Source organism: Eurosta solidaginis, chromosome 2 (genome assembly GCF_040869045.1).
Source record: "Eurosta solidaginis isolate ZX-2024a chromosome 2, ASM4086904v1, whole genome shotgun sequence".
Classification (NCBI taxonomy): Eukaryota; Metazoa; Arthropoda; class Insecta; order Diptera; family Tephritidae; genus Eurosta; species Eurosta solidaginis.
Window position 1 is genome coordinate 198,617,979 of NC_090320.1, and position 25,299 is coordinate 198,643,277.

At 36.9% G+C, this 25,299-nt stretch overlaps 1 protein-coding gene across 1 annotated transcript in view; it reads left to right on the plus strand.

Moving 5' to 3' along the window:
- Positions 1-25,299, plus strand: part of ds (dachsous cadherin-related 1) — a 609,128-nt gene that overhangs the window by 454,953 nt on the left and 128,876 nt on the right. Inside the window, exons 3-4 of the mRNA XM_067766860.1 lie at positions 21,866-22,046; positions 23,995-24,480. Of these exons, the coding sequence (XP_067622961.1) occupies positions 21,866-22,046; positions 23,995-24,480 (667 nt within the window). The remainder of the gene's footprint in view (positions 1-21,865; positions 22,047-23,994; positions 24,481-25,299) is intronic.

A 25,299-nucleotide genomic window follows, 5' to 3' on the forward strand; every position in this document is an offset into this window, starting at 1 on the left:
TTGGAGATCCAAATAGAAAAGGCCAGACACTCTCCTTTTGCGGACTCATTCCAGACATTTTTCGTAATATTCGTTAGGTGATCGTTGTCACATTTCACATTAAAAACTCTCCGCTTTCCGGAATTAGAAACTGTTCCCACCCAGTGTTATAAAATGTATTATATTAAACAAAAAAAATTATTTGTTTATTTGAAAATCAAAGGAACCCAAAGCGCCTCCCAAAGTCATTGCTAAGTAACGTGAATATGTATATACATAGTTGCATTTATGTATATACTAGCCTTTACCCTCGACCCCGTCCGCAAGAAGAAATGAAAATACATGGGCAGTTCACGTTAGCCTGCTTATCAAGTTATCTATTTAAAAATTATTTGTGTCAATGTATTTTATTTTTGTAATAGAGTAAAAAAACATAACTAAATTAGCTGATAACCTGAAAGGTACGCTTACGTGAATAGTACAATACAGTTTTTTTCGAATTAAAAAAATATATTTTGTTTTTAAGTTAAATAATTGATATGACAGGGGTGAAGGAATTACTATTCATAGAACAAAGGAGTAAAACTAGAATTAGCTAAAACCAAAGAGAATTTTTTAAATGAAAATAGTGTTGTTTTTCGGGTATTTAGTTGGTTAAATATTACAAAAAGAGTGTAATTATAGTTATTACAGTTCGTTACAGGATTCATTTAAAAAATCAAAAATACATAGAACGAAAAAGCTGTGTTAGATATTTAAAAATAAAACATACCGAATTTTAATTACGAATAATTTGTAGCAAATCCGTAGCTATAAGAGCTCATAACTTAGAAAATCATGTGTGCTGAACTAGGGGTTTCGAATAGTCCTTAAAAGATCCCGGAAGGGTCCCAAAATGACATCAAAATAGTCCCGAAATGATCCCCGACGGGATCCCGGACAAATCTCCGAAAACTATCCAGAAATGATGCCGAAATAGTCCCGAAATTAGCCTAACGGGATCCCCGAAAATCACCCAGAAATTATACCGGAAGAGTCCCCAAAGGATGCCGAAATAACCCCGACGCGACCCGAAACCCATCCATAAATGATCCCGGAATACTCTCCAAAAAAATCCCAAATTCAAGTATCCAGTTTTGATAATTTTATATCGTCGCTGCGCTCACAAAAACTGTTATGTGTTTTTCAGTAACTGTCAGGAAATCAAAAAAACTTATTTCTGGTATTTTGAAATATTTTATGGAAAGTATGTTATTGGTGTGTGAAGGAAAAGATCAAGTATTTTAACCAATTAGGACGTGATAAAATATTTGCGCCGTTTTAAAGCAATAGCTGCTTTTGGCGGTAGGGGGAAATGTATGAAATTTGTGCCGTATTTCCTCATAATGCTTACGGAGATGACCCCTTAAGTCCCTGGGAGATATAGCTTCATCAATCAGATGTCTGTTGGGATGGCCAGGTTTCTGTGTATTCAACAGAAACTCTTTGTTTAGCATTTCATTTATCTCCCTAGTGAGGAGTACTATCGCCTAATTGTGTACGTGGTGTTCTGGGGACATAAGAAGACAGTCTGTGTTTTGGTTTATTTAGGTGAGTAACCTTTAAGCTTTAGGGGACCATATCGGGGACGCGTAGCATGCAATCAGCCGGCCAATTGCTTTTTAAGTAGTAATTAGCGCTTCTTTGTCTTTACCCCAAATGCTGCCGGCAAAATATTTTAGGATTTTATTACGGCTCTGTATTTTCGGTACAATTGCGGTTTTATGCTCTCCAAAATATAGATCCTGATCGAAAGTCACACCCAAGATTGTAGGGTGTAAGGCAGTCGGTAGCGTGATGCCGATGTCGGAATCAAATGAATTATATTGCACTGAGTGGTGGGTGATTAACACGAGGCCGCCTCCATTTCCACCCTCGCATGATTTTCTGTGGACGTTATGTCCAGAGCAGGTGTGCAGAGCAGATCTTTCTGTGTGTTTGGTATCTTGGATCACTGCAATGCGGATGTTATGCCGCTTCATGAAATCGACTATATCGTGATAAGGCGCAGACTACGGTACGCCCTTGGGCGTAAACCGCAAGGAGTCACAAAAGATTTATAAAAGTTACGAGGACTTCCATTTATCTGGACCGGGGTCAGGTACAGGTCCCCGATTCGGTTTCAATGCCAATTGATAAAAAGAAAAATAAAAATGTCGCACCTTACTGTGGAAAAAATAGCGAGTTTTCTAAATAGTGACAATGATCAAAGCGACAATGTTGAGTTATTTAGTAAAAGTGATACAGAGTATGACCCTGAAGAAGGTAATCTCAATGTTGGACTGACCGAGTCCTATGAAAGCGACAGTGAGGATATATCAGAAGGGGAATCTGCTGATTTGCTGATATGGAAAGATGGAACATCTTGGAGTACAACTGAAAGTAACGTATTTGTGTCTATTTTCCTAACTGAATGAGTATATTTTCATATAGCTGGAAGAGGAAGAAGTTGCAATATTTTGAGCTTGCGGCCCGGAGTAACAAGATACGCCAGTGCTCGTGTGGATTGAATCAAAAATGCATTTATACTTTTCTTTCCAACTTCAATTGAAAACATAATTTTGAAAAATATGAACGCTTATGGAAAACATCTATTTTGTCGGGACCACAAAGAAATCAATCGCAACTTGTTGCATACTTACTTTGCAGTTTTTCTCTTGGCGGGAGTGTATAAGTAATGAATACGCAGCTACTTTTCCCATCTTCATAGTACTAATTCCTATTTTCTGTTATTTTCAGATCAAAAAGTGAGAACGTCGAAGACCTTTTTGTCTCACCTGTGGAAGACCTGTAGTTCAATCTATAATGTCCAAGGAAACATTTCAAAAAACTACAAGAATCATACGGTTTGATGACCCAACTTCCCGTCGAAACCACTCTGACAACTATGGCAAATTTACGCCAATTCGCAAAATGGGTGGAATTGCTGCCAATGTATTATAATCCCAGCGAATGTGTTACCATCGATGAGCAGCTTTTAGGATTCCATGGAAGATGTAGTTTTCGTCAGTATATGCCGAGCAAGACGGAAAGGTATAGCATCAAATTTTGGATTCTAGCATGTTCAAAATCTTGCTATGTAGGGAACATGCAACCATACTTGGGCAAACTGCCAGGAAATCAGCCGAAGGGGAATCAAAGACAGCGCGTTGTACTGGATTTTGCAACTGTAATGAAAGATCACAAAGTTACAATTGAGAATTTTTTAGCTCATTTGAACTTGGCCAGAAACTTCTTGAAAAAAATTTAACAACGGTAGAAACAATGCGGAAGAACAAACGTAGTATTCCTGCAAAACTTTTGGAATGCAAAAAACTTCCCGTTTATACATCTAACTTCGCTTTCACGCAGAATACTATGTTAGTTTCATATGTTGAACGAAAAGACAAATGCAGTGTTGTACAGAGCACAATGCATCACACTATCAATACGGGATATCTACCAAAAAAATTGCCGGAAGTAATCGAGTACTACAACAAAACTAAATGCGGCGTTGATACCGTTGACAAAATGCTAGCCACTACAGCTGTAAAAGAAAAACTAATGGCGGTGTTTCCAATATAGTCGATATTTCGGCCTTAAATGCCTTAATAATTGGATGAGTATAAAGGAGGATTGAGTGGATGCCCAAAAAAAGAATCGACGTAAAATATTTTTACGCGACCTTGCGCTTGATTTGGCAAAACCATACATGGCCTCTCGGAAGCATGGTACAAGAGAAATAACTCCAAGTAGATTGAATGACCTGGACAAGAATAATGCTGACCCACAGTCCAGTAGCGCACAATTACAGTAACCGGAGCCGCCCAAGAAACGAGCACAGTGCCACGGTTGTGTGACTGAAAAAAAAGCTAGTTCAGAAAACAAAACCGAATTGATATGTGCCATTTGAAAAAAAAATGTCTGTACACGAAGTCACAACCGTAATGTATTAATGCATTAATAGCAATATAAATGTTTGAAAATAAGTTATCAACTTTCAAATATTGCATTTAATTCATTTTACCAATATGAAATATATTCGGATCGAAAACGACCGTAAACGTAGAATTATGAAGTATTTTCTTTCCGTAGGTCTACGGTTAACAGACCTCGTTTCTACCTCTCTATTTATTGCTGTTATTCAACGCGTTTGCATTCTCGCAAACCTTCATCCCATACAAGACAGTTCCTTCTGTTCCAACAACTAACCTCTGCGCAAGCTTTAGAGCAGTCATCCCCTCGAGAGAGTGGGGAAAGAAATTAATATAGCGCAGTGGAGTGCTTAACTTGTTCAGATATGGGTATAAGTTGGACAGGAAGGTTGGAAGTAGGGTTTTCCTCAGAAACTCAATTTCAGCCGCAAGTTTAAGTTGCCTGATGGCTGCAATGTAGAGGTTACGGCGCATTGATGTTAACATTTGATGCATCAACAAATGACTCACAAACCGTTTACATTTCCCAGTTATTGGCACAAATCTTCAATAAATCTGTGTATCAAAGAAAAGTCACATAGCGCAATTACGAGTACATGCCAATTATTCATTTTGTTAAATTTTTGTCAGCAACTCCTTATCGCAATTGATTGCATTTACACCCTAAAATGTCTTAAGCCCCTTTTTAGACTTGTTGCGAAAAAGCAAAAAGCCAACAAACTGGCAGGCAGGCGCAACATTTGCCCTTTAGTTAAGTCAACAAAAAGGAACAAAAAAAGCCTTTATCAAATAGCAATTGACAGCAATAACGCAACATTGTCTCCAGCATTCGTTTGCAGTAGCTTCCCTTAGTCTTTTCTCTGTTTTTATTTCGATCAAACCTGACATCGTTGCCACCTTTTCACTAGCAGTTGGCAATTTTATCTGTCAACAACATTTAAATATTGTTCGAATGTTTTAGTAACTAAGCGAAAGGCGAGAACGTTTAACACAATTCGCCCACTCGCCAATTGAAATCGTGAACTATGTACAATAAAAACAAAAAAAAAAAGCCATACAGCACCAGCAAAGGATAGGAATAGGGAGAGCCTTGCAAGTTTGTTTTTTTTTTTTTTGTATAGCATCGCTAATCAGTTGAAAAGGGCTGACATACAGCCAATAAAAAGAACGAAAATCTAAAACAACGAAAAAAATATAAAAGCGTATAATTAACGTTACGTAAAATAAATGAAAAAAATTTGCATTTTTACAAGAAAACAGCAACCGCTAAGTATAAAAGCTGGCAAAAAGGTAAAGCAAAACTAAAAATCAGCAGTAACAGCAGATCTTCTTTGTAACGAAAGACTTTTGTAGTGAAGTGAGTGTTTAGGGTTTTGATGATTCTTTTTTGTTTACTTTTAATACGAGTTGCTAAATTTTTTGTTGTTGTGTCATATCGTTTAAAAGAAATCTTTTTTTTGCCGTTCTTAAAAACAACATACTCTTAATTAAGGTAAGTTTTACTATTTTCTGGTTGATGGCAAACAAACGACCTCTGCGTGGGGTAAGCAGGATGAGCATTTTAAAAGTTGACACTGCAAGGGCGGACATAAATTCAGACATACAAGAAATTTCCACTTATCGATGCCATGCTTTTAACAGAGTAAGTTTTTTTGACATTTTTGTTAGCTTTCTTGACTTTTGGTGGACTTAGGGATTGCTGTTTGGGCCCGAGGAGAATTACACTTAAATAAATCAGCGATTTCTATAACGTTGGCTTCCAGAAACTCGCTCATGGGCCTCCGATGGCATATAGATGCATTTTATAGCTCGATATAAGCCCATATTAACCAAGGCACCGAAAAAAAGGTCAGTAAAATCTATTGAATCGCGGTTGACCATCTCAATAGTTAAATTAACAAAAAATTGCATCATACGTAACTTCTTTTTATTTCACTATCTAAATGCATCGCATTTATCCTGCGAGCTATTGAAATATAAATCAGTTTAAATACTAAAACTTCTATTTCTCCTTTAAATTATTCCTCTTCTGGGAAAAGGCACTAAATCACCCACTATTTCTTATTGTATACTACTTTATCTACAAGATACATTTCTGTACCCGATCCATAACAATACCGCCTGCTCAGTAATTTTTGACTGGAAACAGAGTTTTAAATATTAGGAAGCGGTCTCTGCCACGTCTCGGTCGAATTACAGTACATATCAATAATCAGCTGCTAGCTGACATCAAGCGATAGTATACTGGAGTCCCAACAAAAACTTGACGATATCGAGGACACGGCGCAGATGTGAATGGAGGGGTAATCATAGCAGGCTGCTTTAACTTGAAGGCTATTATTGGGGAACAACGCACCCAAGGCGAGATTGGCACTGGACCTGCCTGCAAGGCTGGGACTAACTGTAGTGAACTCTGGCCGCTGGAGACCAGGCTGCGAAGAAATAATACCAGATATCACGATTCCGTCAGAGAGCACTTTTGAAGCCATACAAGAGTGGTAAGTTCTTGAAGACTGAACTGGCGCAATGACTATCACATATCTTTCTTAGGATGGTAACGAAACGCGCCTATATCCGACACAATTGGAACCCACCTCAGTTGGAACGTAGCGAAGCTAAACACTGAAGCTCTAATTGCTGCCATCGATCAATACTTGCTAAACAATCTCGTCTCATCCATTGCTGAAGAGTAAGTTAAAGCTACCATACGAAGCGTCAAACTAGCATGCAACAAATGTATGGGAATTTGATGCTTGGGATAAGCTACTGCCGAAGCAGAGGCTTACAAAAAATAGAAGAAATGCAAAAAAGCCACTATTAAGCAAGATGTGGCAATGAAAGGAGCTTTGAGAAGATATTAAGAACCCAGGTTGTTACACAATAGTACTTTAAAATATTCGGGCCATTATGCTGATACCGGAGCTGGATACAATTGAAATGGATAACATTGTAAAAGCACTCTTACCTATCCACGAAATAAGAAGATAGTGACATCTTCTTAGCACGCTTAGAGACATTTACCTCAGCAGAGTTACAACTTGTAGTAAAAAGCTTAAAAAATCATAAAGCACCAAAGCGAGATGGTATCCAAGCAGAATCCATTAAAGAAACTGTTTAAAGGACGGACTGTTACCCGAGACGTGGAAAAAACAGCAGCTTGCGTTTATTGGTAAAGCAAGGGGAGCCGAGTTTGTCATCAAAATTCCGGCCGTTATGCATGCTCATCGCAGCCGAAAAACTTTTTTATAGAATGGGAAAATGCACTTATGGCGCAAACGAAGACGTGTTTACAAGCGTAGAGGATATGCCAGGTCCAAGCGAGTTTTTCTCATTGCATCCTTAGACGCAACTAAGAAACGCTTTAAAGAGCGCGAGATGAGCAAAAATGCGGCTCGCACTGCAGCAGCTGTTCCTAATACTATTCTAAATACAACGCGTCATCAGAACCTATCTCAGTGATCGCATCCTTTTGTATTAAACACAAGCGGACCAAATACCATAAAAATTACATGAGGAGCAGCACAGGGATCAATTATTGGTTCTCATATGCAAAATTTGAAATACGTGATGATTCATAAGCACTCTCGATAATTTTATAGCAAAAATGCTAAGCGACCCTTAAGAATGACTATAAATCAGCAACTTTGTAGAAACAACATTCAGAGCAAAAATCGGGACATGGAGGCAAGAAAAATAGAAAGGCTTTTCAAACACGAGAAATATGGAACGTCATCCTAAATAAATGTGAAGTTGCTCCTGATGTAGGTGACGGGGTGGTTTGTTGTCAACAGACACACGGTTGCTGCCTGCGACGATTGAAATTATGGTTCAATAGGAAAAAAAATACCGCCTGTTTATATTTCAAACGGCTTACGTCATGTTACCCTCTATTTTCTCTCCTCTTTATGTCGGCTTTAGAATAATTTCGGAATTATTCGCACATAGTCGGCCAAATCTTCAAAGGAGATATATGCAGCGCATACTTGTCTCGATAGAGCTTTGATTAGTCCCAAATTAATACAATACAACTCTTGTGTGTAGGGTTAAAGGGTATAAATTCGAACCTCGTAAAATTACACATCAACAATAGTGTGGAGAATATTAGCATTTCGAACGTCACTATGCTGCTACTAAATAAATGCACAACAACAGTAAAGCAAGTAGCCACACAAACATGTAAACAGCGAAGCTAACAGCTAAGAGAATATATCCCATACATACATGTAGTCAGCAGCTAAGAGTGGAAGTTATGACTATCTTAAAGACAGAGTACTTCATTTTGACACGGATCAAGGAGCAAAAGAGTACAAAATCACTGGTGGCGTCCCACAGGGATCTGTTCTCAGCCCAACGCTTTGGAATATAATGTATGACGGGGTGCTAAAGATTGATCTACCAGAAAACACGCAAGTTGTGGGATATGCTGATGATATTGCAGTGGTAGTAGCGGCCAAAAAACTCGACTTGCTTCGAGCATTATGCAATGACGCCGTAGGAAGGATAAAGGAATGGCTGACCAATACGGGACTGGAGTTGGCTAGCCAAAAGACGGAAGTGGTATTAGTAAGCTCCAAACGGTCGGCGAACGAGTTAGTCTTAACTATCGAGGATCATCAAATCGCTTCAAAGTGGGAGAAAAAGTTACCAAAGTTAATGGGGCACTTATGCGCATAATGCCTAACATAGGTGGTTCGAGCGAAGCTACACGTCAGCTATTGTCCAAAGTAATCAGCTCAATAATGCTAAACACAGCACCAGTGTTGTATAGATCTAAACTGACCCATCAAAAAGATATATTAGCAGGTTACCAACTTGCATTTTTAAGAATAGCAAGTGCTTATCGGACGGTGTCCGACGACGCGATCTTGGTTCTAACCCGAAAAATTCCAGTGGACTTACTGGCAAGCGAAATGGCCGATCTGTATAACACTAATATCGAGCGACCATTTGAAGAAGCCAAGAAAAGAGCAAGGACAAATTTGGTATCACAAATGTGCAACAGGACTGCAGTGAGCAAAGTGGCATTTATAGTCATGACACGCCTGATGGAGGCTGAGAAGGAGCGCAGAGAAATGCAAGTTTTAAAAAATAATCGTGGCACCGCCCCTTTTATTACTAATCAATTTTCTATGTTTCGGAAGGCATAACTCGATGAAAAATTAACGGATCGTAATAACATTGGGTACACAAATTTTCCCTATAATGTAAAATATTTCTAGCAAAAATGGACGGAATCGGTTAAAGACCACGGCAACTTAGATATAGAAGAAGTTTAAAAGGGTCGTCTACTAGAATAGTAAGCTATATCTTAGCAAAAGATAGTTTTCAGTCAATGATATTTCACTTATAAAGTTTTATTGTAAGAGGAAGTGGGGAGATATTTTTTTTAAACGGGTGGTGCCACGTGTTATGTATGAAAGTAATTTATCTGAAATGAAATGTGCAATTGAAGCTCACGCTGAGTATATAATATTCGGTTACACCCGAACTTAGCCTTCCTTGTTAATGTTAGCTTTTATGTACCGTTTGATCTCGCATGTTTTGCCTTTTGCAGTATTGCGCTTTGCCATGAGTGTTGTCTAAAATTACATTAACAACTAACGAGATCGAAAATCAGTTGGTAACATGAAAATCACGCAAAAAACGCAAATTCCGCCGCAAGGCCAAGAAAGCGAAAAAATTGAGCTGTCAATAGCAATTTAAGTCAATTATGTTTGGTAACATTTAAATTGCAATCAAAGGCAGTAGCTAAATTGCTTAAAGGCACCAAGCAGCAAGCAGCATGTTAAAGTATTATTATAATTTTTTATTGTAGTTAAAATTACAGTTGTAGTACAGGCAGCATTATTATTTACTTTTTTTCTTTTTTTGTTGAAAGTTTTACTTTAACTACACTACTTGCAAATGAATTTAAAAAACTCGCACCCACTAAGTTTGTCTTAAATCAATAGAATTTATGATTAATAAGCTCTTTTTATAATCAATAATGACTCTTTAATACGCCTTTAAGCGCGTTGTTCCCCGCACCCCACCGCTAACATTTTGAGGTGACTATATTTGTGTGCAAACATTTTTTTGTGTGTGTTTAATTCTCATCATTAATCACTTGGCGACGCGCTGTGAAACTGTAAAAGTGTCACTATCGGTGTTGCTGTCAAGTTGCTGCAACACTTGCGCTTATATTGCATGATTTACGGTTGGCACCAGCAGCAGCAACAGCAACTGCGAATGACTAAGACATGATGTGGTATGCGTAGCAGCAACAAGAGGAAGGTGGTGGTGGAATGAAAAACAGCGACAGTTACGAATGATGCGAAAAATGTGGGCATGCGTATGCAACTACAATGTAAATATGTGAAGGCGTTATTTGTTTATATGCTTGTGGGTTATTCCATGTTATATAATCGGGTGACTGGCACTAAAAATTGAAAATAATATGTGAAAATTTAAACTACAACAGAGCTAACTTAACCAGTAACAAACATTTTTGAGCTTTTTGAGAAGAGCGTCGGCTTCCTAATGCTACCAACATATATTACTAATCAAGTTCTGTTGAACGCGCCTAAAAATATTCCTCACAATTTGGATGAAAGACCTATATATAGTATACATATGTATGTAACCAACTGTGTATAAAACGAATAGCAAAAAAAGAAACAAATCCTAGGACACAAATTACGAAGTGTACAGTGGAGCTGCCTTTACAAGGGTACGAATGCAGAAGATTCCAAGTTCAACACTCAGCCCCCGAAAAACTAGCTGATGAAAATCGGCTTATTAGCGAAAGCGAATTATTATCGCTGAGGCCAATGACTGTTATTGATTTTTATCGGCTTTCTATCGATGGGCTGAAAATTTGTCATCGATTTTAAAGTGATATTTTTTGTATCGGAAACTTTGTCATAACAAACCGATGAGACGTCGATAATAAATCAATATCAAGCCGATGGTAAGCTGGAAGCCGGTAGATTAAAATGAAATCGATAAATTTTCGAAAATAAATCGTTATCACGCCGATATGTTTGGTTGCATTCCGATGATATATTGATAAATTTTCGATAAAAAATCGGTATTTTTTTGATTACATATCCATAAATTTTCGATAACAAATGGATACTTTTTCGACTGCAAATCAATAACATGTCTATAATTAACCCCAGCTGGATAGATGGCTTACAATATACCCGCGGCATGTATGCCTGTCGTAAGAGGCGACTAAAATAACTAAATGATTCAAGGGATTGTGTAGCGCAATTTACAGCTTCTCTAACACAATTGTCAACCTAACCTACCCGTGGCGAAGACTGTGTCTTTAACAGCCGAGCCTCTGGGGACCCCATGGGGCTAGAGGTGGGAGGATGGATGTACGGGAACGTTCAATGCGGTCGGGCTAGTTCCCTATGGGTGCTTGTTACAGGAATGTAACGGGTCTATATCCCGCAATGAACCACCAGCGATAACACTCCCCAAAACCTTCGAAGGGTGTCTTTATATCAGTCCGATAGTAAATCCTTTACACTATTTTCGATAGCTTTTGAATAACACATCAATTTATTTTCCATAGCAAATCGATGACTTTTTGACAACTAATCGATTACACGCTGATAAAAAACAAATTACACTCCGCTAAAAAAATATAACTTTTCGATAACAAAAAAATAAATTTTCGATAGCAATTTGATAAAATTTCGATAAAAGTCCGATAGATCGGTTACCCATTAATAAACTTTGTTAGGAAATTTATAAAACTTCGATAACAAATCGATACCTCAATCACGACTGTAACAAATCGATAACTTACAGATAGCAAGTCGTTAACACTTCCATAAAAAATGTATGCTAGTATTAAAAATTGACCGAACGAAAATAATACTTCCTATTGCTGTCTGAATAAGGCTGGTACAGCTTTTCATTCCATCTTCTTCGGTACGTGTCGTCGCCAACAAGGAGAGGTCCGTAAATTTTTCGAAGAGCTCCCAGAGCCGACTTATCTGTTGTTGTCATGGTTCGAGCGTCTGCACCACAAAGCAGTATGAATACAGTAAGCGTCTTCTGGAACATAATTTTCTTCTGAGGAAAGAACACTTTACTTCGCTTTCGATCGCTTACTCAGACCAAAATAACATTCCTCGGCAGAGGAATTTATATGCTGACGTTGTTGCTTGTGTTAATGTTGGTTCCCAAGTAAACGAAATGGGATCGCCTTTCTAGTGGATTGCATCAAGAACACTTGGATTCCAATCGTAGAGCTTTCAATCGTAAGACCATACGTGCCATAGAAGTTGATCCGTGTACCTGAAGAAATACTTGCCGCCGTATTTGAATAGCCCCGCAGCCAATCTCTCAGTGCCCGCGGCTTTTTTTTTTTTTTTTTTTGTTTTATAATTGAATATCGATAATGGATGCCATTTTATTTTCCCTTTTTTAGCTGTCTATAAAATAAACGAATCTCTGGACATCGGTTTCCAGGTCGCCGTTTTGTTTCTGCAGGAGCACCTCACAAATAAAAAAATTTAAGAAATTAAATACAATTTAACATAAATCAAGTTGAGTTGGAATTACCCGCATGTGTATATAATCTATTTATGTATTTTTGGCATTCAAATATGGAGAAATCTGAACAAATACAACACACAAATAATTAAATGAGAACAAACAACCAAAATCAAAGTGTAAAATGCAGCAACATATTGACAGCATAAAAGGTATGCAACATACTTACCGCAAAAACAACAACAACTAAGCAAAATACAAGCAGCAACAAAGGCAAAAACGTCAATATCACAAGCAATCGCAATCAACAGCAACAGCTAAAACTAAAAAAGGTGCAGCTACAACAACAACGGTAAATGCAGCAACAAATTTACTGCACGACGGTCAACGTCACCAGCAGTCACTTTTGTCTGCCAAACAACCACAAATATTAACAAAACAACAACAAGACGAACATCACAGTAAAAAGTAAAGCCAATGGCTCATCAGCGCCAAATAAATGTGATTAACACTTCAACAAGATTTGTTGTTGTTGCTGTGTTATTTTTGTTGTCGATTGCCGATTGCCGCTTGTCGGTTTCGCAGTTTTGGGTTATTCAATTGTTGCATGTGGGTCGCTGTTGTTGATTTTTACGTTTTATACGAACTTTTACCAACCACGAAATTCAACAGAAATATTTTGTTTGTATTTGTATTTGTTAAGACAACACACACGAGTCATTTTTAACAAATAAGTAACAAAAACAAAAGAGAACATTTTATTCTTGATTTTATATTTCGAGTTCAATCAGTTGCCAATTTCCGCCATCATACAACAAAATTTGCATTCTCATTTATTTTAAGTTGAGCTCTACGGCTTTGTTTGATTTCACTTCATCTTAAACGTGCAATAAATAAATTTGATCAACAACAAAAAATATAGAACGATTCTACAAAAAGGCTGACTGTTAGTGCAGAAAACAGTAATGAGTTCTTTAATTCCTTTCAAGGCAAATCATTACAAGCTCTGAATGTTCATATCAAAAAAATTTATCTAATACAGAAAATACTTCGAATAAATAACCCTGCAGGAAATGCCGATAAGGACAGAGTGCAAAATTTTCTTTGAATTTGTTGTTTTTGTTGTTGCCTCCAGTAATAACGCCCACAAATTTTACCAAAAATTTCGGTGATAGACGGATGGCTTGAAGTCCAGAGCAAACTCCTGTAAGAACGAAAACGGCTACCTAGTAACCGATGCCCAGGGATTGCTTGGATAATGGAGGGAAAATTTCTCTGCTCTCCTACATGGAGGTTGCGATGCACCAGCTAAGTATGATGAACCCGATCCCATAATAAATGATGGTGGAGTTAATGCCAAAGATTGAAACCCAGCGTAAATCGGCTGATTCGGCCTAATCAGTGCGGCTTCAGACCTGGTAAATCGACCAGATTTTCACAATGCGTAAAATCTTGGAAAAAAAACCGGTAAACATAACCTCTTCGTCTATTTTAAAGCCACCTTCGACAGCTCGACAGCCTATATGCCGCTATGTCTGAATTTGGTTTCTCCCAAAAATGTATACGGCTGTGCAAAATTACGTTAAGCAATACGATTAACTCAGTCAGAATTGAAAAGGAACTCCCCGAGCCGTTCGAAGCTAGACAAGGTATCAGAAAAAATGAAGAAATGAAGACTTACATGGCTTAATACTCGTGTGAGATAATAGTCAGCAGAAACTGATACTTAAGACTAATACTTCAGAAAGTGGTCACAAGGCCCATCCTATCACACAGAGCAAAATTCCAGCCCCGGAGAAGCAATACAACATTTAAAAACAAACGAAACGAAGTACAACGGCCAGCCTGTGCCTGCGTAACATGAGCGAGAAGCAGTATGGCCGCATCAGTACCTTAGAAGCCTACCGATGTGGATTCGATAACTGATTATCTTTCGCGTACATAAAGCTTTGACAAAAGCTTTAAGATGAAGTCCACTCAAAAATGGATTAGTCAGCCCATAAGGTATGTAAGGAGCGTGTCACATCAGTCTTCAATGCTGGATCCAAAACTCAGTGTTGATGCAGGTGTCTTCTCTGAACAGCTAGAAGTCGCACAATCCATCCCTCTTCCCAAATCATTTACTACCTTCCAAGCAGAGCTACGAGAATTAAAAAGGGTCTGTTGAAGACTTTCAAGTGGTATAGAGGTATGAAAATGCTCAGTCAGGCAAGCAACGCTTGTGGCGTAGGATTCACTATTTACGTCCTCCAATGTCATCGATAGCTCTAAGAAGATGTTGCGCATTGCAGCAAACTTAGCGATTATGACACTGACATGGGTTCCAGCTCCCAGGAACATTGGTGGCAATAAAAAAGCTGTTGAACTAGCAAAGGCCGGTGCATCGCTGAGAAAGTCGTAGTGCATTGACCACTTCCATCATTAAAAAGAGAAAACAGTAAAATCGCTTTTCAAAATTGCCAGTCTACGGACTCATGTAGGATCACCAACGAATTCAGCCAAAAAAACCGGGGATTTACTAAAATTTTCCAAGCCAAGAGAGTGCAAGGAAACGGTCACCCATTTCCTCTGCGGATGTCCAACCCTGTCGATTATAAGGTGCGGTCTAGGAACAATATTCAAATGACATCATTGAGATCTGTGTTCAGGGTTATATGCTAGCTCTCCGGAGTTACATCGGTCAAGCGTGCGTGGAAACTGATCCCTCTTAAGTGATCCGTTGCTTAAAGGGAACATCCTTCACAGCTCCGAGGCTTCGTGTCTGTTTGCTTCTAGATGGTGGTTCGAGGTATTATTGATTGATTTATGTAATTTTAATATATCTATAAAAGGTTTTTGTATTTTTTCTTCAACTACATTTTTGTTTTTCCACTGGTTATTGCTTTTAATAACTTTTATGAAAATGAAGTGGTATATAAAGTTAAAGAAAAAGAGATCGATGAGTATATCGATGTGATCAGGATGTCGATCTAAGCTGATTTAGACATATCTGTCTCTCCGTATGTCTGTTTGAACGCAAACTAGTCCCTACGTTTTTGAGATATCATGATGAAATTTGGTAGGCGTATTTGTATCGTAGTATCCTAATAATCATTTGTCGGAACCGACTAGATCAGACAACTATAGCAAATATCTTACTTACAACCGATATTTCGGAAAAGCGGGTTTTTGTAATTTAGTGCTAATTTTACTAGATAGAAGCTTGAAATTTCACAAGATGCTTACCGGACCTGCAAAGAAAAAGTACCAGTACAAGAACAAGTATCAGTACCTCAGTACTTCGAAAAATGAGTAGAAGTATAAGTATCGAGGTACTTGTACTTGAATTGTTGAAGTACAAGTAAAGTATTTGTAAGTACTTTTGAAGTACTTTGATAAGTATTGAACGGTTTTGAAGCGGATCAACCAGCACCCTTACGATGACCTAACTTTGACAAAATGGTTGAAGAAGAGTTTTACAGATATTTTAATGATACATCAACAGATTTCAATATGCTTCAGAATTATCCTCTTACGAAGGACCTATCACTCAAAATGAATACGCCCTCAGCTTTCTCCGACCCAGTAGAGCGTTTATTTTCCTTAGCAGGCATTGTTTATAGTCCTAGAAGGCAATAAATCACGGACTTTTCGCTTGAAAAACTAGTACTAATGAAGTCAAACATATAACTACTTTAATATTTTTAGCTGTTGTACAATTTATACTTATTTAATATGTTGTTTTACTTCTTGTTGCTTTCTAATATAAATATTACTCATATTTTAATTTTCCATTTATGAATCAAACTGACATATTTTATCAGAAAAAGTACTTTCGTGTACTTGCAAGTATTTCGAAAGTATATCTACTTTACTTTCGGATTCGAAGTACAAGTACTGTAGTACTAATACTTCGTACTTAGATGTGAAGTACTTGAGTACTTGTACTTATTTGGTACTAGTACAAATATGTACTCAGTACTTTACAGGTCTGATGCTTACACATGTATATGTCAAACTTTATTGTCTCAAAAAACTAACCGGTTATATAAGTCCCATACAACTGATTGTTCAGATTTTATGAATTTTCAACACATTATTATTCAGCTCCATTCAAGAGAGGTATGAGGTCTACGGCACAGCCAGAAAACAGTTTTCAATATATTTCTTTCTCTCACTACCTAACGGTTGCTACAACTTATCGAGTGAGCGCTTTTGATAACATTTGACGTGGCTTATATTTGACTTCGCACAGCATGGCCGGTTCCACCAGTTTGCTGCAACTTTGGAATTGTGATGCGTTCATGCGGCTGCGCATTGTCAGTGCGCATGCGCAAATATGAATTACCTACATAAGTATGGACATACCTACAAGTGGTTTTATTATTGGTGGTGCAAGGACATTTGCAAGCAGCGCCTGAGCAGAGACAATAACCATTTGCATACGCATATACGATATTCGGTGCTAACTTGAAAAAAAAAAATTATTATTATTATTTATGAAAAGAGAGCGGAGCGTTCATCAGTTGATTTCAGATATATTCCAACTATTTACCCTACCAAAAAAATAATAGATATTGATTTTGTTTTTTATTATCTTCAGTAGGAACTTAATACTCACCTTTAGGCTAAGTAGAGTTATTAGTTATCTCTCTCTTTAGATACTAGTCACACAATTTTTCGCAGTGTACTAATTTCAATTTGTAACGCTTTTGCAATTTCCGGCAGAAACAGATTATATTTAAATAAGCGATGATGAGCATGAAATATGCGAATACTTGCGTTAAGTCCAAGTATGGAAGAGTATGATGCTTGCGGCATGGACAAAGTGGCATCTTAATTACAAAAAAAAAAAAATCTAAGAATTGTATGTGCATTCAAAACGCGTAATGAAAAATGGAACAAATAATTTAAATTATTTACTTGATTTAACGGAAAAATAAAAAAAGGAAAGGAATAATGCTAAGGCACGCATATACTGCAGGGTGGTGTCCCATTCCCATTTTTGTTTAATTTTTACATATCAGAGCTCCCTTCCTCACCAGAAGGAGTTACCATTGTGTCATACGCCGATGAGTGCACGATAATGGCAGCAGCTGCCGACCATCCATTAATCAGCTATGCTATAAAATTAACGACTACTTACATCTGATTGAGAGGCCCCGCCTTACATTACCGTAAGCACTATGAAGAAATTCGGCACTTAAGAATTTAGTCACTTGAAGAAAAGGAACATTAAAGGCCCTCAGAGACGTCCAAAAAAGGTCGTCGGACTACTATTCCAGAAATTGCCCGGTGAACCACGTTTTTAAAGCTCAACTTCGATCTGAACACTGTAATAGGTTAAACTCTTATGTATCGAGAATCAACTCTGACATACCTAGTGCAAGTTCTGCTTGGCCCCACATGAAACTAGCCGTCTTTTCTACGCCCCTAACACCAGTATATTTTTGGTCCCACCCTTTTGAACAAGCAAGTTTCCTCTGTTGTTGTTGTTGTTGTAGCAGTGCTTCATCCCATTCAATAGGTGCGACCAATCACAAATTGTCATCAATTTCCTCTAACGGGAGTCCAAGAAACTTGCTGTTTCAACAGAGGCGAACTCCCGCTAGAGGATACTGCTGGCAATTTGTAAGTGAACGCCCTATTGGATGGGTCGAAGCACTACTACAACAAGGCATAAATCGCTGTAAATAGTTTACCTTTATTATTCCTTATATATAGAAAGCCATATTTGTATACATATATCTATATACATATCTACACACATAGCCAAATTGCAAAAAGTAGCAAACCCAAAAAATTTATATCATCAAAATTATTTTTTTTTTTGTTTGCCATTTAATTTCTCCATTTTAGCCTTTGGCAATTTCTTCAAATTACCGAAAATGGCAATTCGTTGCAACTATTTTTCTTTTGACTTCAATGCGAATTTACCGAAAATTCTTTTGTACATTTGCAACCTGCACACATATATACACGCAAACAAACTCCTTTTTCTTATTTTTTTTTTTTCACAACCTAGCTTAAGCTTGAAGCAGCGAACCCTGTACGGATAATCATCGCCACTGCCGCTGAAAATTTCAAACTTAAAAATGCATTGCTTGCAATTTAATTGGATTAAATGTGAAATAAATAACCCACATACAATACCACACATCGACAAATTCTTGGCGGATTGTTCACGCGTACGTCGGTCGTCTTCGCTAGTTTTTTTGGCATTTTTTTCTCAATTCATTGTTTTTTGTTTCCTTATTTTGAAGCACCAGTCGCTACAAAGTCATTACAATGATTTATGACAAAGGCTCAAAAAGAGAATCACACACACACATATGCCATACACGAGCCATTACATATGTATATACATCCTTTTACATATACATACTCGTATTTACAACAGAGAAGTAAGGGCAAATTTATTAAGATGACAGGGAAAAATTGGAGCTTTGCCACAGAAGACAGATGAGTTTAACGGTTTCGGGGTTGACTTGAAGTTGAAATTTAAATCCACTTGTGTGTAATAATTTAAAGGGAAAAATGAGTTCTTAAATATCGCACAAAATTTAAAAAAATAATAATCACAAAAAATTCAAAGTCTCTGAATGCTAAGACTTTATGAGGATGCTTAGTGTTAATGTTCTGGAATATATAAAATAGCGTAATTTTTGAGGTGTCACGTGTTCAGTTTACTAAAATGAATAATTTGTTTGCTGTGTGGATACATAAAATATAAATACTAAACACTTTTATATAAGATTTGTTAAGTCAAATTATGTTCATTGTCTATTTTCTGCGTAGCAAATAAACAACCCCATCGCTAAAAGAAACAAGTAAGGACGAGACTGACTTCGACAGTGCCGAAGACCGCATACCTTTCATTATTGGAGCTGAACAATAATGTGTTGAAATTTCAAAAATTCATAAAATCTAATCAATGAGTTGTGTTTGATATATATTATATATACGACCGATCTTAACGATTTTTTCAGGACAAAAATGTCCGCCTTATATGTAAAGGTTCAGTGAAATTTCAAGCATCTGGCTATTAAAATGAGGAAGAAATTACGTTAAGAATTTATCTAAGCAATCGATTGTATGGGATATATGATATGTGTTACCGATATTTACGTTTTTTCAGACATAATCTTATTACATACGTATAGTAGTTCCAATATATACCAGCTCATCAAATTTTATCAAGATATCCCAAAAATTTAGGGACTAATTTGCGTTCAAACAGACAGATGGACGAACAGAAGGACGGGGCGATAGACAGACAGATGGACTTGGTTAAATCAACTCCTGATCATTTCAGTATACTTTCTCATGGGTCTATCTCTTCTCCTTCACAGACATATAATTTGAGATTTGTGATTCATTTTCATGAAAGGTTTAAATAGACGTGGATACCAAGTACTTACTTATGAAGTTTGATGTGTAAATAAACAGATGTACAGGTGTAGAAAACGAATCGTATTAGTTAATCAGAGATCGCCGAGGGATACAAATAAAACCAAAACACAGGTAACTTTAGCAGGAAGCGATATCGATAGGTTGTTGTCGATAAGCAGCCGAAAAAGCTTTTGTCAAAAAGCCTGAAGTTATTGGCTACTGTTTAAGTTAGCTGTGTTTTGGTTTAACTTCAATCCCTAGGCGAGCTCTGGTTAACTAAAATAAATCATTTTCTAATATTTTATTATCGATTTAGGCTCACTTACAGAACGGCAAGTTAACGCAGAGTTAATTTGAAATATTTATTAAAATTGTATGAGTTAAATCCCTCATATCATGTTAATTCTTTGTTAAAAAAATAATTTGTCGTTGTGCAAGTGGGCCTTACGATTGATAGCAAATTATGTATCACCTGTTTTCGTCGAGATTTCGGCATTTTATAGGCTTCTTATCGGCTTGTTATCGCCAGTTTTAAGATGCGTCATCGATTTCATTTTACAGACTTGTCGTTATCTGTTTTTGAATAAACCGATGAGTCGTCGATTACACGCCTATTACAAATTGCTAATACTCTGGTAATAAAACGATAATTTTTCAATAAAAAATCCATAACATTTTCACAGCTTCTTGATAACGAATCAACAAATTTTTCATGAAATATTACGACTCGATAACATGTCGATAACTCCTTTTGAAACAAATCGATCTCTTTCCGATAAGAAACCGACAATTTTCTGTTAAAACGTCGATAGCTTTGCGATAATTTATAGGTGGAAAAGTTATAAAATTTCGATATAAATGGACAACTTGTCTATACCTTGTCTATAACACACAAATAATGAACCGATAACCCGTCGGTACAGGCCTCAGATTATTTTTTCAACATTTTCTTTCATTTGCTTTACTTTGCTTTCCCTTTCTCTCCTTTCCTTTCCTTTCCTTTCCTTTCCTTTCCTTTCCTTTCCTTTCATTTCCTTACCTTTCCTTTCCTTTCCTTTCCTTTCCTTTCCTTTCCTTTCCTTTTCTTTCCTTTCCCTTCTTTTCCTTTCCTTTCCATTCCTTTCCTTTCGTTTCGTTTCGTTTAATTTCCATTTCTTTCCTTTTGTTTCGTTTCGTTTCATTTCCTTTCCTTTTCTTTCCTTTCCATTTCTTTTCTATCGTTTCCTTTCTTTTCCATTTCCCTCCTTTCTTTTCCTTTTTTCGTTTTCTTTCTTTTCCTTTCCTTTCCTTTCCATTCCATTTCCTTTCTTTTATTTTCTTTTATTTTTTCCTTTCTTTTCCTTTCCTTTCCTTTCCTATCCCTTATTTCATTTAATTTTCTTTCATTTCTTTTCCCCGCCTTGCCTTTTAGTTGCTGTCTGATTTCGCTCATATCATATCATATCATCTCTACTACGTACACAGATCCCACATTACGCTGCTATATAGTGCCTAACAAACGCTTACATACTCTACAACATGCTGTATATGCCACACATACTAGGCCTACACTACACAACACGTTCACATTCTTCTGATACAGTAGATCAATACCCCACACTATGCCTACATTTACATTGTACATATATCTCCCATATAGCATGCAACTTACAAAGACTACAATTACGTTTGCGCTTACACTTTACACCTTACGCTTGCATTCAGGACATCCCCATACCACGAGCAAAGATGTTTAAACACCAAATATTTATTTCATTGATTAAACAAATCGATGAAAATCGTTGCTCAATCGGACCCTCTTCTATTATTCATCACCATAAAAACTAGTCTAACAAGTTAATAGGCATGCGAGAGGTCACTCTAATGTTAATTTTATCAAAACGTATTAACCCACACATGTGAGTTGAACATACATAGGTTTGTCTGCCGTATTTGCTACTGTGCCTTTAATACTTTTAAGAGACTTAAGATGTATTGATAAGCATTTTTTGCAATTATATGTTTTTCTCAAAAGTACACTTAAACCGTACCTTATTTAAATCTTTCTTTTGTTTGACATCAATTTCCAGGTATCGGCCAGCGATCCAGATTGTGGTGTCAATGCAATGGTCAATTACACGCTTGGCGATAGCATCAAACAATTAACCGATTTCGAAGTACATTCTGCCACTGGTGAGATTTGTATAGCCAGGGAGTTGGACTATGAAAAGCGCAGTTCATATGAGTTTCCTGTAATAGCTACAGATAGAGGTAAGAGTGTGTTTGCAACAGTAATAAAATTAAAGAAAAAAAAACTTTTTTAAATATAAGCTTTTATTATTTTGGTTAATAAAATTAACTAAAAAGTAAACAATAAATTGACTCTAAAGAAATATAACACTTTATAAGTTCATTGTAAGCTTAAACGATAATTAGGCTTTTTCGTCTGCGACAAAAAAATTCTATATTGTACATAATTATATATTTTTAACATTAAAACTTTACACCTAAATTATTAAATCTTACAGTTTATATCACAGTCCTAATTGTTCTAATAAAAAACGTGTTAAATTTTGATGGTATAATTAAGAACATTTAGGATCTCCTTTTCTTGCTATCGCAATGTAACACGCTTTTATTAGAACAATTAGGACTGTGATATAAACTGTAAGATTTAATAATTTAGGTGTAAAGTTTTAATGTTAAAAATATATAATTATGTACAATATAGAATTTTTTTGTCGCAGACGAAAAAGCCTAATTATCGTTTAAGCTTACAATGAACTTATAAAGTGTTATATTTCTTTAGAGTCAATTTATTGTTTACTTTTTAGTTAATTTTATTAACCAAAATAATAAAAGCTTATTTTTAAAAAAGTTTTTTTTTCTTTAATTTTATTTTTTACTTTTTAGTTCGTTTTATTAACAAGTAATAGAAGCTTGTTCTTATAAAAGCTTTAAATATAAGTATAGCGGGTGAAACAAAAACACATATATCAGTTACATCTGCGTATAATGCGTATTGGAATTTATTAGTACACATTTTATGCGCAGCAACTTCAGAGGTGTATTTAAAGTTTAAAGCATTGTAAATATAAGTATTGAAGTCATGAGCCTGGGCATTCGCGCAATTTTAGTGATGTAAATTGCATGGCGCCAGCGCCAATGCGGTGCCAGCTCAATGGTAGCTCATTGACGAAATTACTCCAAGCGAATTTTTGACGCTTCTTAGTAGTGAGTGCGTAGTACATTTTACTTGCGCTATTGAGTGAAACGACTTTTGTGTGTCAGGCACGAGTTTGGTGTTATTGGCGCTACTGGCAGTGATGACACTGAGCTGTTGACGGTAGCGCTGGTAGTTCAGATTTTGAATCAGAGAAAGAATTGATGACCCGTGTGAATTATTATGGCTTTGGCCGTGTAAATTATTATGGTGTATTTGTATATTTTAGATTTAATGCACAATTAATATTTGTGTGTTTGAGCGGCCAAATAATAACAGTAGTATTGCTAAAGTGCTGCTTAGTTGATGGAATGTCGCTAATTTCTTAGCGATGATCAGCAGATTGTCAATATTTCGTTCAACGGACGCGCGAAATTGCCACATCTGCTCAAATTTTCCAAAGATTTTCCATTCTTGATTTAACTTAAGCTGTTATGCCAATATTTTTCAGCCAGCTTTTTTCAAATAGGTAATTTTTCCAAAAGCAAAATAAATTACAGAAAAGATTACATGGTTAAACAGCCTTAAAAATTCAGCTATGTTGGTTATACACAGAAATACAACAGAGGGTTGTGTCTCCGCTTTTCGCAAGCGATGAGATTCACCACGCGTGACACGTGATTCACCACGTCCAAATATCACAATCCACGGATAGGTACCGGCGTGTTTGTATGGGACTTAGGCTGTTATGCCAAAGTAAATACAAATCTTTACCGATAACTGTGTTATCGATTAATTTATCGAATTCTAACAAAGTAATATTGCATTGTCATCGGAGTTATACATGTGTGCAAAATTTCAGCTCAATCGGACACCGGGAAGTGTATCAAATTTAACTTGCAAGATTCCATTACAGACAACAAAAGTGAAAGTAAATAAAAGCTTATAAAAAGGTCAAAAAACATTAGAATAATTTAATGATTTCAATTAATTTAAATTATAAATTTTCAAAATAAAAACACATGTTTCCTTCCCATTTATTTTCTCTCCCACTAGGCGGTCTCAGCACTATTGCACGCATCAAAATTCAACTCACCGACATCAACGACAACCACCCAGTTTTCTATCCACGAGAATATAATGTGTCGTTGCGTGAAACCGCTAGCGCCAGCGCATCCACTACACCAATTGTTGCCGTTGTTGCTACTGATGCTGATTCCGGGAGATTTGGTGCGGTGAGTTATCGCATTGTTGCCGGTAATGAGGCGAGCATTTTTCGTATCGATCGTGCTAATGGCGAAATATTCATCAATCGCGCGAATATGTTGTCAGTGCGCACGCAACCGATGCATGTATTGAATATAAGCGCCAGTGATGGTGGTGGTTTGCGTAGCACAACGGATGCGTTGGTCTTTTTGAGCATAATCGATGCGACGCAAAGGCCACCAATCTTCGAGAAGCCACGTTACAGTTATCATGTAAAAGAGGATGTGCCACATGGCACAGTGGTGGGATCGGTGATGGCCACCAGCAGTGATGCGGGTAAGTTTTTTTTTTTTTTTGGCAGAAAAATTAAGAAATTAGTATGAATTTTTTTAAATAAGAAAAAATTTTTTTTTTACAAAAGGACCGCTCGGGTATAAAATTGGAATTAAGCAAAAAAAATATAACTGCGACAGATATACTTAAATATTCTATAGGAACCCAATTTTATTCATAAAATTTTTTTTCTATCAAAGATAAGATAAATATATGCAGGCTGTCAGTGGTAAGCATTACGGGTGCCCTGAAACTGCCCGATGGCTGCACTGTATGCCATTCTGCACATTCAACCTTGTAGACCTGGTGGCAAAGAGCATAGCGTTTACAACTGCAATGATGCTAAATGCCTCGGGGCAGCTTGATCGCTGACCATACCGCCATAGGTATATCATCAACAATTACAGAACAAACAGAGTTCGTGATTCCATATTTGCCCTACAAAGAGGCTTTTAGAACAATAATAGAGGGGGATGGTTGGCAAAAGGGCGAAATAGAGGACGGGGCGATACACGTGTTCACCGATGGCTCCAAAATAGTGGAAGGAGTAGGGTCTTCAGTATACTGTACCACTCATGGTTACCGAAGTATTGATTAAAATAGATAACAACATGTTTTTTTTTTTTTTATTTGGCAAGCAGTCTGAGTGTATTTCTGGCATGAAAAGCTGCTGAGTGAAAACTCACCTGCCTTGCAGATGCAGTTTGAGTCGGCATAAAATATGTTCATCCCGTCCCGCCAATTTTAGGAAAAATTTAAAAGGAGCACGACGCAAATTATAAGAGAAGCTCAGCCTAAACTCTCTTCATAGGCTATCGCGCC